The sequence below is a fragment of the Trichosurus vulpecula genome, chromosome 1 (assembly GCF_011100635.1).
Source record: "Trichosurus vulpecula isolate mTriVul1 chromosome 1, mTriVul1.pri, whole genome shotgun sequence".
NCBI classification, from domain to species: Eukaryota; Metazoa; Chordata; class Mammalia; order Diprotodontia; family Phalangeridae; genus Trichosurus; species Trichosurus vulpecula.
This window is the reverse complement of record NC_050573.1, coordinates 541,581,938-541,598,395: the sequence shown is the minus strand read 5'-3', so window position 1 is coordinate 541,598,395 and position 16,458 is coordinate 541,581,938. Positions and strand designations below refer to the sequence as shown.

Sequence of the window (16,458 nt, the reverse complement as noted above, 5' to 3'; positions counted from 1 at the left end):
TGAGATGTAGTTGGATGGCCAGTACAATTAATTAGTGTATCAAGCAGCAAGCATTTATTAAGGTCCTACTATGTGCTAAGTGCTAAGAATATCATGGAAGCTAAACAGGGGAGTTTACGTTTTATCCCAGAAACAAAAGGAAGCACTAGATTTGAATCAAGGAGAGTGACATGCTAAGATCTCTTTGAAAGGAGAATCATTTTGATGGCAGTGTAGTATGGGCTGGACTGGTAAGAAACTTGAAGCAGGGAGATCAACCAGGAGGCTATTGCAATAATTCAGGTGAGAATTAATGAGAGCCTGAACTAAGGTCGTAACTGTGAGTAGAGAGATCTTTTACAAGAGATGAGTTAGAAACAGCAAGATTTGTCAACTGATTGGTTGTGGCAGATTGAGGAAGAACTGTCAAAGATAACACTAAGATTATGAATCTAGGTGAGTAGAAAAGGGATGGTACCTGTGACAGAAATAGGAAAGTTCAGAAGAGGGGGATGCTTCAGGGAAAAGATAATGAATTCAGTTTTGGACGTGTTGCATTTGAGGTGTCTCTAGAACATGCAGTTTGAAATGTCAAATAAGAGGTTGGTGATGAAAGATTGAAGCTCAGTAGAGAAAGCGGAATTGTATGTATAGAACTTTGAGTCATCTATATAGTGATAATAATTAAACTCCTGGGAATTGATAAGGTTACTGATAATGTATAGAGGGAAGATGAGGCCCCTGGAGAGAGCTTTAAAGAACACCCACAGTTAGAGGACATAATATGGATGATAAGCCCACAAACGAAACAGAAAACAAGCCATCAGACAGGCAGGAAAACCAAGAGAGAATAGTGTCATGAAAATCCAGAGATAAGGATGTATCTAAGGGAATAAATTATCAGTGGAAAGGTCAAGAAGGAAGAGAACTGAGAAAAGACCATCAGAATTGGCACTTTTGAGATTATTGGTTGCATTAGAGAGAGCAGTTTTTGCACTCCCACCATACCACCTCATCTTCATCTCTTAGAATCCCTAATTTCCTTCAAGGTTCAATTCATGAAGCCTTTTGCTACACTGAAACTAATTTGGGTCGGGGTTGTTTTTTTTTTGGTGGGGGGAGGCATCGTTAATAAATACAGCAGGATCTTGTATTCTTTGAAATCTTGAGCCAGTTGTGTGGTCTCTTGTAGAGAATTATATTTAAAGCTTGCCTGTCCTTATATTTTCACCAAGGATAACCTAGTTATGCATGTAGATCATTTTCATAACATTGTTTGAAGATGAGAAAGTAGGTATATGATTCAGTAGTTACTGGTGTTCTCTAGATCACTCTTTTGGAGTTATTAATATCATTCATGATTATTTTCTGACTTCATCTTCTTAAGTGCCATTTCTATGTCTTCATGTAACAAAGTGGGGATTGTAGTGTCTGATTCCAAAATGTGGCAGTTTCTCTGTCACTAATGATGAAAATAGATCATGAGATTTGTTGCATTTTATTTGTTGACCTCCTATTTTGTTTATAAATGCCCTTGATATAATGTGGCCCAGTTGTGTCTCTCACCAAGCTTTTTGTGGAATTGTTTTTGTTTGGAAGGGCAGAGCCAAGATAGAGGAGAAAAGGCAGGAACTCACTGGAGCTCTCCTCAAAACCCCTCCAAAAAACTCTATAATTCCTCAAAATAAATTCTGTAGTGGCAGAACCCACAAAAATATGGGATGAAATTAATTTTCAGCCTAAGACAACTTGGAAAGTTGGGAAGAAAGGTCTGTTGCACCAAGGTGAGAGTGGAGCACAGTCCAGCACAAACCAGGCCCCAGTAAACCAGCAGAAGGCCTTGGCAGCAACTGAAACAGTGATAAGAATAACATTTTCAGACCTCTAAACCCACAGATGGTTAGGGGGTCAGACAACTGGTCAGAAGATTACATAGCCCCCTTTTCTGGCACCAGGAGTAGGACTCCGCTGCATTGCCAATACTTGGATCTGGGTTATAATCCTGGGTCTCAGTCCTAGGAGAAGGAGGAACATTAGCACACTAGAGCTTGCTGTGGTTACAGGTCAGCTGGGACCTTGGTCACAGTTTCAGGGTGGAAAAGAGTGCTTGTGGTTACTCACAGACCAGAGTACAGACCAGGAGAGTACTAGACATACCTCTCCCTAGGTCATACCACCTTGGAAGAACTGAAAACATACAGGTCCCCAGAATTATCTCTGAAAAAAGATGTATGAAAAGCTTGGGACAGTGCCCCCTCCACTCCAGAAGCAGAGCCACAGTATAGAACAGTTAGAAGTCAAGAAATAGGCTAGGAAAATGAGCAAACAGCAGAAAAGATACTGATTATAGAAAGTTACTATGGTGACAGGGAAGCTCAAAACACAAACTCGGAAGATAGCAAAGTCAAAACTGCTAGACAGGCAAGCATATTGCACATTGCCAGGAAGTCCAGCATGCAATGACAAGAGTATGTGCATGTAATGACTTTGTTTACAATATGATATTATATGATTACATTATGCAACATTGTATCATCAAAATTTCAATGCAGGAAAAAACCCCACAAATTTACAATAAATTGTTAAATTTGAGATGCTTCATTTAAAAAATTTGTATTTTTTAAAGTGATATGTTTCAAAAAAAACCGTTAAAGGGTTAAAGAAAGTAGATTTCCAGAGGGGCGCTGAGTAAATTTCTTTTTGAAAAGGGGGTGGCAGGCCAAATAAGTTTGGGAACCTGTGATATAGATGTTCCCCCTACCATCTCTTCAAAAATCCATTATATAATTTTTCCAGGAATCAACTTCACTAACCTGTAGTTTTCAGATTGTTCACTTCTCTTTTCTGAAAATCAAGACATTCTTGTGGTACCTCTTCGGTTTTCTACAACCTTGTAAGTATTACTTACAGTAGCTCAGTAGCCACATCTTCCAGTTCTTTGATGAGTCAAGGATGTAGTTCATCTGGGCCATGTAACTTGAACTCATCAAGGGGAACTAGGTATTTTCTTATTATCTCTTGATTGGGTATCAACTTCTCTTAGTTATTTTTGTTCTGTCATTTCCAATGTAAAGTCATTCCTTGCAGAGAATGCAGAAACAAAATAAATATTGAACAGTTCTGCCTTCGCTGTCATATCAGTTATCATCGTCCCATCCACCCCAAAGTTCTTATTCTTTCTTTGGTCCTCCTTTTTCTCCTAATATCACATTTTCTTAAAAGCCTTTTTTGTTGCCCTCACTTTCTCTTGCTATGCTTATTTAACATTCTTGACACTATTTTTACAGGACCAGGGCACACTCTTTCCATTCATTCTATTACTTGGCCTTGCTTCTTTTTAAAATCTGATTTGGTTGGTGAGTTCCCAGTATATCAACATACCTCTTTAGACAAATCCCATTTTTCCTCCACACTGAAATTATTTCCCTTTGTAGCTTCAGAATGTCATTCTTGAGGATCTCTCATCCCTCTTCATAGAATCCTACCTATCTTTCCTCTGAATCCCTTAAAATTTATTTTCTCCAGGGGCAGTGAGGTGGCACAGTGAGTAGAGCACCGGCCCAGGAGTCTGGAGGACCTGAGTTCAAATCCGGCCTCAGACATTTGACGTACTTACTAGCTGTGTGACTTTGGGCAAGTCACTTAACCTCAATTGCCCTGCCTTCCCCCCTCCAAAAGAAAATTTACTTTCTCCAAATCCCAAATGCATGTCAGACAATGCCAAGATTTTCTCACCTTCTCTATTCACATTCTCTGATGGAGTGATAACTTCCCCAGAATTCTTATCATTTCTACTCAACAAACTAGTTCTTCCCTGTTAGTAAGAACTAGACGCAAAACAATTTTTCCTTGTTGATTATTCCACCTTCTGAAAGATGAAATTATTACTAAGGTAAATCAGGAAGCTATTAGCAACTTTGCTTTTGGCACAGAGAAAGTTACAGAAGATTTATGAATCCCTGTCACTACTATATCACACCTCTAAGCCAGGCTTGTGATCTGTTTCCCAAACTCCTCTCCTATTTCAAAAGGCTCTTTGTGTCCAAGTGGTAGAGAGTATATTCCAAAGACAAAATCACTTGTTTGACCTTCCTTTCACCTTCAAGTACTCTGTGTCATTCTTAGTTTCCCTGGTTCCTGAATTTCTTTGCATGAATATATTTCCTTAATATACTATCTCGTCTCCATTTCCCTTTGCCAGTTTCATCTGAATAAGATATACCTATCGCCATGGACTACTCTTGGGTTCATCCCACCAAGTCTCAGTAAAAATTGTTAGGTCAAATTTGCCTCCTTGTGTTAAAGCTTTTAGTTCTCTACTTTTTTTTTTTAACCTAAATTCTGGAATTTGTGTATAGACTTTTGAGGCCATGGATTTTGCTGCCAACTTTTTCTTAGATTTTTTTTCTCCTATGGATTTCTGGGTGTTGCAGTTGCTATTCTTTCTTTGCTTTCTATAGTATCTTATTTGGGAGTTATACATAAGCAGACTTCTCCCTCCCTCATCTTTTTTAGTATAAAGCCCTTTTGGTTAAGTAATCAAAAGGGCTATAATTAGAATTCATCAGACTATACTTTGGTGTTGTGTTTTGGGATGGTTTTTGGATTATACTGTTTTTCAGATTATACTTTGCAAGGGTCCTTTCACTGGTCTTTTTTCACAGTCTTTCATGGAATAGTCTGCTTTCATATATGGAACAGTGACTACAGAAGTTAACTTGTTTGAGGCCTTCCTTTGCTCAATGGTCAGGAGTAGTTTTCCTGTTCTGAGCTCTTGGGTACTACCATGAATGACTTCTTTATTTTCAGAAAGTACAAGAAAATGTTTTGTCATCAGAAGTTAACAGTTTTGTAGAAGGCCCTCCCCTTCATGTTTTCATTTTAAGAAAATGTTGGAGATCGGGTGTGGGGGGGTGGAGGTTGGCAGGGTAATAACTTAAGGACAAATATATATTCACTGTTGTCTTTTTTCCTCTGGTTTTCCAGTTTGTTTAAAACAATTATCACAAGACTTTTAAAGGTTAGTATTAGAGGTCCAAGAAAATTTAACTTACTTATTCTGATTTGGCATATACTACTCCAAGCCATGGCTAGAGGCAGGCATAAAGTTTCTGTGGAAGTCTGCTTACATTCTTTCCCTCTAGTGTGTACCTTAGTCCTAGCTCAAAAAAATTGCTACATTTACATTCCTATCTTTCTTTATGTGCAAAGATCATCATATAGACCCAAGTGTGGGATTATTTTAGTGCTGTAACAGAGGATAAAAACATAGCTTGTCTGAATTTCATTTCCCTCTACCTTCTCTGATAACTGTAATTAAAGAACTAGGGTCATATGTAGTCAGCACTTCAAAAAAAATTCCAAGATTCTAGCACCATTTGAGACTACAACCTACTTCTTACTTCATTTACTCTCAGTTTCATTCTTGTTTCCAAAAATACTTCACTAGCAAAACTAAGGTGCTAAAACACCCGGACTACTGTCACAACCTCCTCCTTCACAGCCAGCCCATCATGTATCAGGAGCACTGAATGCACAAATTTTATTCTTAAAGAAGTCACTTATTAGTGGCAAGCATCTTTATCCTATTGAGTAAAAATATAAATAGGACAAACAAAAATCATGGTCTTAGGCCAAGGGGTTCTTTTCTGGAAAGAAATCATCTTTCCAGTGAAAAAAATACCCAGGACAAAAAGTACAGGAACATGTTATTTCTAGATGGATCCCCAGGCATTTCTTTTCTTCTAACTTTTGTTATAGCTATTCTTTGTGTAGGAGTAACGTTCTCTCCCACAGTTCTTTTTTTTTGTTTGTTTTATTTTTTTTATTTAATTTATTTAATATATTTAGTTTTCAGCATTGATTTTCACAAGAGTTTGAATTACAAATTTTCTCCCCATTTCTACCCTCCCGCCCACCCCAAGATGGCGTATATTCTGGTTGCACCATTCCCCAGTCAGCCCTCCCATCTGTCACCCCACTCCCCTCCCATCCACCTTTCCCTTCTTCTCTTGTAGGGCAAGATAAATTTCTATGCCCCATTTCCTGTGTATCTTATTTTCTAGTTGCATACAAAAACTTTTTTCTTTGTTGTTGTTTTTGAATGTGTGTTTTTAAAACTTTGAGTTCCAAATTCTCTCCCCTCTTCCCTCCCCGCCCACCTTCCCTTAGAAGGCAAGCAATTCAACATAGGCCACATGCGTATCATTATGTAAAACCCTTCCACTATACTCATGTTGTGAAAGATTAACTATGTTTTGCTCCTTCCTAACCTATCCCCCTTTATTGAATTTTCTCCCTTGACCCTGTCCCTTTTTGAGAGTGTTTTTGATTACTTCCTCCCCCCATCTGCCCTCCCTTCTATCATCCCCCCTTTTTTATCTTCTTCCTCCTTCTTTCCTGTGGGGTAAGATACCCAATTGAGTGTGTACGGTATTCCCTCCTCAGGTCAAATCTGATGAAAGCAAGATTTACTCATTCCTCCTCACCTGCCCCCTCTTCCCTTCCTAGAGAACTGCCTTTTCTTGCCACTTTTATGCAAGATAATTTACCCCATTCTATCTCTCCCTTTCTCCCTCTCTCCCTCTCTCAATATATTCCTCTCTTATCCCTTAATTTTATTTTATTTTTTTAGATATCATCCCTACATATTCAACTCACCCTGTGCCCTCTGTGTGTGTGTGTGTATACATAAATACACACATATATATACACACCCCTACATATATATGTGCATAGACACACATATATATATGTATACACATATACACATATATATATATGCATATTCCTTTCAGCTACTATGATATTGAGGTCTCATGAATTATACAGATCATCTTTCCATGTAGGAATGTAAACAAAACAGTTCAACTTTAGTAAGTCCCTTATGATTTCTCTTTCTTGTTTACCTTTTCATGCTTCTCTTGATTCTTGTGTTTGAAAGTCAAATTTTCTATTCAGCTCTGGTCTTTTCGCTGAGAAAGCTTGAAAGTCCTCTATTTTATTGAAAGTCCATATTTTGCCTTGGAGCATGATACTCAGTTTTGCTGGGTAGATGATTCTTGGTTTTAATCCTAGCTCTATTGATCTCCAGAATATTGTATTGCAAGCCCTTCAGGCCCTTAATGTTGAAGCTGCCAGATCCTGTGTTATCCTGATTGTTTTTCCACAATATTCAAATTGTTTCTTTCTGGCTGCTTGCAGTATTTTCTCCTTGATCTGGGAGCTCTGGAATTTGGCGACAATGTTCCTAGGAGTTTTCTTTTGGGGATCTATTTGAGGAGGTGATCTGTGGATTCTTTCAATTTCTATTTTACCCTCTGGCTCTAGAATATTAGGGCAGTTCTCCTTGATAATTTCTTGAAAGATGATATCTGGGCTCTTTTTTTGATCATGGCTTTCAGGTAGTCCAATAATTTTTAAATTATCTCTCCTGGATCTATTTTCTAGGTCAGTGGTTTTTCCAATGAGATATTTGGCATTGTCTTCCACTTTTTCATTCCTTTGGTTCTGTTTTATAATATCTTGATTTCTCATCAAGTCACTAGCTTCCACTTGCTCCAATCTAATTTTTAAAGTAGTGGTCTTTTGGACCTCCTTTTCCATTCTGCCTTTCAAGGCATTCTTCTCCTCATTGGCTTTTTGGAGCTCTTTTGCCGTTTGAGTTAGTCTATTTTTTAAGGTGTTGTTTTCTTCAGTGTATTTTTCCGTATTTTTTTGGGTCTCCTTTAGCAAGTCATTGACTTGTTTTTCATGGTTTTCTCGCATCGTTCTCATTTCTCTTCCCAATTTTTCCTCTACTTCTCTAACTTGCTTTTCCAAATCCTTTTTGAGCTCTTTCATGGCCTGAGATCAGTTCATGTTTTTCTTGGATGCTTTTGTTGTAGGCTCTTTGACTTTGTTGACTTCTTCTGTCTGTGTGTTTTGGTCTTCTTTATCACCAAAGAAAGATTCCAAAGTCTGAGACTGCATCTGAGTGCGTTTTTGCTGCCTGGCCATGTTCCCAGCCAACTTACCTGACCCTTGAGTTTTTCGTTGGGGTATGACTGCTTGTAGAGCAAAGAGTACTTTGTTCCAAGCTTGAGGGGATGCGCTGTTGATTTCAGAGCTATTTCTATACAGCCAGCTCTGCCACACCAGCACTCCTCCTTCCTCAAGAACCACCAACCCAAACCTGACACAGATCTTCAGCAGGCTCTGCACTCCTACTCTGATCCGCCACTTAATTCCTCCCACCATGGTGGGCCTGGGGCCAGAAGTAACTGCAGCTGTAGTTCTATGGCTGCACCTCCCCCGCTGCCCCTGGGGCAGTGGCCCAACTGCGAACTCTGTCCCCTGTAACTTTTCCCACTAACCTTCTCTGTTGTCTTTGGTGTTTGTGGGTTAAGAAGTCTGGTAACTGCCACAGCTCACTGATTCAGGGCACTAGGGCCTGTTCCAGCCTGCTGCTAGTCTGGTTGGTCCTGCCTCCACCCACGCTGAGCTCCACTCCCCTCTGCTCCATGCGTGATAGACCTCATCCAGCAACCATCCAGGCTGTCCTGGGCTAGATCCCTGCTTCCCTCTACTATTTTGTGGGTTCTACAGTTCTAGAATTTTTTCAGAGCCATTTTTTATAGTTTTTTGGAGGGACCTGGCAGGGAGCTCACGCAAGTCCCTGCTTTTCAGCTGCCATCTTGGCTCCGCCCCTGGAACTTCTCCCACAGTTCTTAGTGGTGAATGAAGTTTGTTTTTTTTTTCCAAATGAATACAAAACCTCTAGTCTCTGAGTCTGAGATTCTGTGAGTAAATTTTCACTCATTCTTACACTGTACACATTTTTTCTTCAAACCTGATCTATGCAGTTTGTCTTTCTGTTAATGGCAGTGTCATTCTTCAGTCACCTGAGGCTCAAAATGAGCCATCTTTGCCTCATCTTCCCCCTCCCTTAACCCCCATATCCAAATAGTTGCCAAATCCCTTTGGTTCTGCTTCCTTGGACTCCAGCATAGAGCATCTCTTTTGCATTCCCACTGCCACCAACCTAGCCAAAGTCCTCGTTACATCTCACCCTAAACTACTGAAATATCCCTCATTATAATCAATCTTCTTTTCTAACTCTTCTGTACTCCTCCTTTACACTGTTGCCATATTAACCTTCAGTAAGACATAGATCTAATCACAATTTGTCAGAAATCCTTGTTGTCTCCTTAATGTAGTCCAAACATTATTCTTGTAATCAAGACCCTTTACTTTCTGGCTTCAACCTGCCTTGCTTTATCTCATACTATTTTTCTTTCTGTGCATTCTATGGTCTATCCAAACTGAACTCCTTACATTCCATTAACATGTCCACAGTTTTACCTCTTGTAGGTGTGGAACAGAATTTTTTGTCTATCTACGTTTTAAAACCCAGTTCAAATGCTACCTCCTCCATGAAATTTTCTTCCTTGATGCTGCTCACTGAGTACTTTGTGCCTCTCTATACACTTATATTTTGTTTTGTGTTGTGGTTATGGTTTTATTTTATCCACATCCTATTTGCCTATTTGAGCATAAACTACTTGACATTAAAGTTATCTTATTTTTGCATCACCTTCAGCATCTTGTATATTGTAGGCACTTAATAAATCTTTGTTGAATAAAGGAGAATCCATAGTGTTGGTGTGAAACTGTTTTAATGTGAAAAAGGAAACAATGTTTTATAACAACCACTAATTGATAAAATTTAAATATTTGCTCCATATGTCTTTGGTTGGTTGTACTGTATTGATTTTCTGATAAGCCATGCTAGTGACTGTTTCAAACTGTGGATATAGTATTTTTATTATATTCTAAAATTGCTGAACTTACTGAATAGGAAACAGTGTCTTCCAGCATATTTGTAGGGGTTTAGTGAGAAAGTTGATGTAGTGTCAGTCCATTTAACTTTGACAAGAAATTTTTTCTAATGCTTCAGTCCTTTGTAGAACTTTCATCATATGATGATTAGTAAGTTCCAAAATACTCAGTTTTGTCAGCAGAGTTTTCCTAGAAAAAGTTGATTCTGGTGACACAAAAAAGCACTACACAGTGGGTTTTCTATTTAAGAACAGAATGGTTCCAGCTGATATATGTGTATGTGTATATATATATATATATATGTTTATGTTCTTCAAGTTTAGTGTTTACCAGCTCCAAATAGCCTTTTGTGGAGCAGAGTTGCTTTAACCCAGTGACTTAGTAAATTAGGGACAGCTCAGTTTGTTTTAGGGGGAGGAGGAAGAAAGAATCTCGACAGCCCCATAAACATTTCCCCACATTTTGCTTCTCTCTAGGAGCACTCACTGTGGGCCTTGTACGGCAGTGTCAAACAATCCATGGACGTGACAGGACATGTATACCTCCCCGGCTTCCCCCTGAATGGGTTACCACGTTATTTTTCATCATCATGGGAATCATTTCATTGACTGTCACATGTGGCTTGCTGGTGGCTTCCCATTGGCGAAGAGAAGCTACAAAATACGCTCGTTGGATAGCATTCACTGGAAGTAAGTAATCTGTGGTTGCCAAACTTGTCAGGAAAGCAGACATGCTTTTATGAAAAAAAAAATAGAAGCAAATAGTTCTTCCTGAATACCAGTGACCGTCAAAGTACTCAAATGTATTTGGCATAGGCATTAAGTGTCCAATTGTGCATGACAGGTACTATATACAAAGAGAACTAAGATGCAGTTTCTCCTAATTCAGAGCTTTTACTTAAGATTAGTATTTCAAAACTCTTCAGTACTCTTTAGGAAAAACTTCTGCCATCTTAATTATTTGATGAACTTGATTCTTACTTATGTTGTGGCATAGTTGGTCCAATTTTTTGACTCATAGTGGCCATTGGTCCTACAGGCAATAGTGTTTCCGTATCAGAAATAAATCAAAAGAAAATGTTTCAGAAATACAAAATTACATTTTGTTTTTACTAACATTATTACTTTTGTATGTCCACTATGAGTTATTATACATGGAAGAATCTCTAAGTTTAATTTCGTAATAAATGTATATCAACTGTTCTACACATTGTTAAACATTGTTCAAGAGTGTAATGAATGTATGTGTGCATGTCCTCTTGTGACTTAGAAAATTGAACCTAATTATGAAATAAATCATAGAAAAGCTTAACATAGAGCTAAACCTCAAAATGCAGAAGAAAAGTCAGTTCTATAATTCTGCTACTTCTGCTATATCTGTTACTTTTCAGAGAGATATGAAAGCAGTAGAAAATATGATGACTTGTAGGGGTAAGTAATAACGCTGAAGGGAACTTCTATTTTGTAGACTTGATATAGTTCATTGTCCTAGCCCAAATTTCAAGTGAATAAAAGTCATTTAATATTATAAAGTGGGAATAAAGACACTGAAGCCCATGGGCTTGCTTTGCCCTCAACTTCATATTAATTGACCTGTCACAAAGATATCAAGAAGTGATATCCTCATTTGCCTCTATAGTTGTGAAAAGGCAACACATCATTAGTGGCAGCATCCCAAAAGGCCAAAATAAAGCGTTGCTTTTCCATGAACAGCAATCAGTCACTCTTTATGGGGATCTGAATGTCTTAACAGCATTAGTTTGTGCCCTTTTCCTGTCATTTTTCTATTTCTTTTTTTCTCTGTCTTCATTTTTTCATCTTTTTTTTTTCCTGTGGACAGAGAAAAAAGTTGTCCATTCTTGTTATAAAGTGCCTAAAGAACAAACTGGTAATTTCTTTCACCTTCAGTATAGGAAGAATTCAGTAGAGAAGATAGTCCCTTCATTTACATAGATCTGGGCCCTTAGGCAGTTTAAAGAAAGAGAAATGCTTGAATTAGGGTATATCAAAGAAAGATTTAAAAGGGAACTTGAGCCTTTATGAGTTGCTGCAAAAGGCAATCACGTTTGTTATTTGAAGTTCATTACTTACTTATGAGTAAGCCATAGAAGCCATAGATGGAACAATCTGTCCCTAGATTTTGTTGAAATGTTGACTTAAGGTCTAGTCTGCCTCTGCATGTGTATCTCAGTAATTGATATAAATTGAGTAAACTGAAACTAATGTATAGGCACTTAGTTCAGGTGATCAAAACTAGGAGCAGTTAACTTGACTTCTTTCTTGTACTTTCCTTTCCAGCAGAGAAGGTTTGAAGTTTGGTAGAATAAGCCTCAAGCTTAATGTTTTAGCCAGTTGAGATCATCTACTGTAGTGTGGCAGTAATAGGAGGGAATGGGCTCTCTCTGGTGTTTATATCCCAACTTTGAAGATTACCTTGATCTTGTCATATAACATTCTGCTTAGGCACCAGTATCTCTTAAACATTAGTCATATTGGTTCATGGATCAAACAGGTCATTGTTTGATGGATTCCCAAAATTTGAAAGAGATTTCATGATGAAACCATTGCAGATAGAAGGGAAAGCAAAGTGATGTCAACTCACACTTATATAGTGCCTTACCATTTGCAAAACAATTTCCTTTTAACCATCTGAGGTAGGGAGGAGTGGTATTGGTATACACATTTTTGAATAGAGGAAGACATTTAGATTTGTGGGAGTTAAAGTGATTCCAAGTCTCAAAGCTAATAAGTATGGAACCACAAAGTTGGGACTTGAACAAAGGTCTTTTGGTTCTGAGGCCAGTGTTCTTTCCACCATGCTGTGCTGCCAGTCTTGTCTCTTCTAACTTCTATCTCCTCCTTACCTACGAGCACATCTAAGGTGGTCGTTTCCCTTTTTTGTTCTGACTCTTGAGAAATCAGTAGATTTATTATTATCATCACAGTATTATTTTAAAATCTCAGGTAACTTAATGGTTCCTTGTAACCAGTTAAAAACATAGAGATACAAAATTTATCTTAAGCTTAAGAATTTTAGTGATTACGAGTCTTTGGATGTCAAACAAGATCAGATTGAGTAAGAATCTGCTTCCTTTAAAAATGATTAAGCATTTTCCTGCCAGTTTGGAAAACATTCAACTCATATAAAATATTAAAGATTATTTTTATGCGAATATATTCACTGATTACTCCACTATAAAGTGTGAATATTAATTTTACACTGGGGACAGGAAGAGGTAGGAGTGGCACTTGTATGTCAGTTGCTAGAACTAGCAGCTTTAGAATCTACAATTCCTCAAAGTATTTTTCCACTAACTTGATTTTGAGTACAAGATTAAGATAATTAGCAACCTTTTTTTATCACTAAGAAAGCGACATTTTAAAAAGAATTGGTTCTGTCTTGTGTTTTAATAAGCTTGTGTATTATTGAAGGCTTAGATTATAGCTTCAGACCTCATATCAAATCATATTAGGTCACAAGCTCCATCAGCAAATTGTGTCAAATAGGCTGTGAAGTGGCCATTGGCAGCCCTATTCAAATTTATTATTTAGTGTAGACTAGATAATGAAATGGTACAGAACATTAAAACTTACTATAATAAATCTTAATCCTTAATGGGTATTTGAAGTAATCTGCCTCCATTTATGTGTCAATGAGTGTGATGGTTTTCCAGAATGAAATAATAATTGTCTTTTTATAAGATAAAATAATATCAAATCTTGCCACTGAACCAGCCCAAAATGCTGTAGTGTTTATTACTTAGAATTTTATCCTTAAGAAGATACTATTTTAACATCCAGAAAAATATCCCATGTTTTATTTGTTTTTATTTATTCAGACTTTCACACTAAATTCTGTGATTTGGCTAGCTTAGAAAATGATTTAATAAAACACATTGGTCAAGTAGCACCTTTAATCTAAAAAATAAACTGAACTTGAAAGAAGCTACAGTGATGGTAATTAAAAGCTTCAAGTTTTATAAATCATTAGAGCCAAAAACATATATTAGAGATCAAAACCAACCCTTTTTTTACAGATAAGGAAACTGAGGCCCAGAGAGTTTAGTGACTTGGCCCAAGTCACACAGGTAGTATCATATCAGATCTAGTATTCAAATCCAGATCTCCAGCAGCAAGCCCAGCTCTCTTTCTGCTGCACCACACTTTTCTTTCTCTTGACAAGCAATGACTACAGCTGTCTATGTCCTATTTTACATTATACTGTAGATAGTATGATTTTCTAGATCTCAAACTAGTTAAGCTACAAAGGATGGAATTGATATTTGACCAGGGGTGAAGTTCCTTTCAAAACACTCAAAATATTATCCTGAAAATTTAAGTGATTTCTTTACCCATGAACTACGAATTAGTACAATGGGACATAAGTTTCTAAAACACTTTCTACAAGCATATTAAAAGCTGTTGAACCAGACATACGAAGTTTTTGTGCCTTTCCAGAAGAGTTTTGACCAGCATTTTTCATGTAGATATACTTAATTGTGCTTGTACAGTCAAAGCAAAAGGTCTTTTAAAATCTACTTTTCCCTATAAAACTGTGCCCAGGAACTTGAGAGGAGTTTTATTTTCTTTAGAACATTGTTTAGGCTGAAAAGCAAATATTTGGAAAATGCAGATATCTCCTGGATAGTTGCTAAATTCCCCAGGGTCTGTAGGCAATGGTGAATCTCTGTCCTTCCTACTTTCTGTGTCAGTGTAGTGAAATATCTTCAGATACTTTTGTCTGAGTGAACACAGCAAGGTTTTATCTTTCAGGGATCTTACTTAAATCTGAATAAAAGAAATATTTAATATACATAAATGGATCTGAAATCTCATCCATATGGGTATTCATTCCCTCCAATGTATACTGCAACCTAGCTGTGCTTGCCTATCCTATGCAACTCTCACCCTATGCATTCACCACAGAGCTTCCCTTCAATGTGCTTGGACCTTCCTTGTGTTCTGCTGACATTGCACATATGCCAGTGAAGCACAAAGCTGTCCTTCACCACACAACTAGCTTACCATCATCATTTCTTCTTCTCCTTCTCCATTTTGGCTAATACAGTTCTTTGGTGACATCTTTTGCTTCACTTCTTCATTCCTGCTTTGTTATGCTGCAGCCCACTTATAGTGACCATGCGCCTCTTTTATCTTTGGGGTGATTTTTACTTTCACTTCTTCAGAGACTACAGTGTTCCATGACCTGCAACCATAAAAAACACTAGAAGAACATTGATATTTAAAAGGTAGTTTTAAAAGATCCTGGTAGTCTTTTTTAACGTTGTAATAAATTAAATTAACACCAAATTTTTACATTGTACTTTGTCTGCAAATCTATGCTCCATAAGTGGGCATCCAGTCAGAAGAACATAAAATTGGTATCTTAACCTGTGAATTAGTCTGGAATGGAACCCTTAGTAGAACAAAGGAATACTTAGCAAATGTAATAAAAACACTTTACAATTTAGATTGTATTACATCTAAATTGTATTAGAGCTATTACAAAATAGAGATAGGAATAACACTGTGTTAAAGGTTAATTACCATGTTACATAAATCTTTTACTCCTTATAGTTATGTTCAAGGGACTGGATGTATTCAGATCAATGTAATGATAAGCCATCTTTTAACAGGATGTTTATTTACTATTGATGTTGTTAATGATACGCCTGGCTCATTTCCCCACCTCTCTATCAAACTTTGCAAATTTCATAAATGTCTTTTTGCCAAATTGTCATTGTTTTTCAAATCACCAAACCACTTCACTAATTTCTGATTTTTTGGTTTGTTTTACAGTGATCCTTTTCTGTATGGCTGCCCTAATATTTCCAATAGGATTTTACATCAATGAAGTTGGAGGTCAACCTTATAAACTGCCCAACAATACAGTAGTTGGGTCTTCATATGTACTATTTGTCTTATCAATTTTCTTTACAATAGTGGGACTTCTTTTTGCTGGCAAAGTTTGTTTACCTGGCTGATGAATGTCTAAACTGTTTGACTTCTTTTGTGGGAAAGATGGAGGGTGGGGAGGACGAAGGCAAGGTATCTGAGCGGTCCTGTTCTCAGAAGGATGCTTAGATGAAGCTATCTGTTACTGAAAAGAGAAATGTGTTGACTCGTTCTCACTATGCACTTTGGATTAAAATGGAGAGCCTTTTCCATAACCAAATACAGACAACATTGACTAAATCTCCTGAGCATATTCAGGCAGTCAGGTCTGCACTGTGATAGCAACCTAGTGAAGAAGAATGCTTTATACTGAAAAGCATATGGCCCTAAGTGACTGTACCGTTCCGTTTTTGTCTGATTCATTTTTTTTAAAGTATTTATGAACTAATGGTGGACCAGGTGGTTGCAAGAAAAATTTAAGTGAGGCTGGCCTCACTTCCTAAGATATTAGTGTACAAAACTCCCTTGTGATAAGATAAACCTTTGGCCCCCAAATGAATTCCTGTTGCATTACTGCACCAAGAAGCCAATAGATCAAAATGTGTTTGCTAAAATATGTGTTGAAAAAAAATACCTTTAAATTCCCCATTCTCTGTGTTTAAAAAAAATTCAACAAGAAAACATACTAAGAAATACATTCTTTTGGGGGTGGGGGGAATCTTCCTTATATTTATATGAATATATAATATATATATTTTGCTGGTGC

At 37.4% G+C, this 16,458-nt stretch overlaps 1 protein-coding gene across 1 annotated transcript in view; it reads left to right on the top strand.

Annotated features, from left to right (window-relative positions):
- Positions 1 to 15,972, top strand: part of MOSMO (modulator of smoothened) — a 68,027-nt gene extending 52,055 nt beyond the window's left edge. Inside the window, exons 2-3 of the mRNA XM_036736522.1 lie at positions 10,275 to 10,487; positions 15,597 to 15,972. Coding sequence (XP_036592417.1) covers positions 10,275 to 10,487; positions 15,597 to 15,781 — 398 coding nt within the window. The 3' untranslated portion in view covers positions 15,782 to 15,972. The remainder of the gene's footprint in view (positions 1 to 10,274; positions 10,488 to 15,596) is intronic.
- Positions 15,973 to 16,458: the final 486 nt, after the last annotated feature.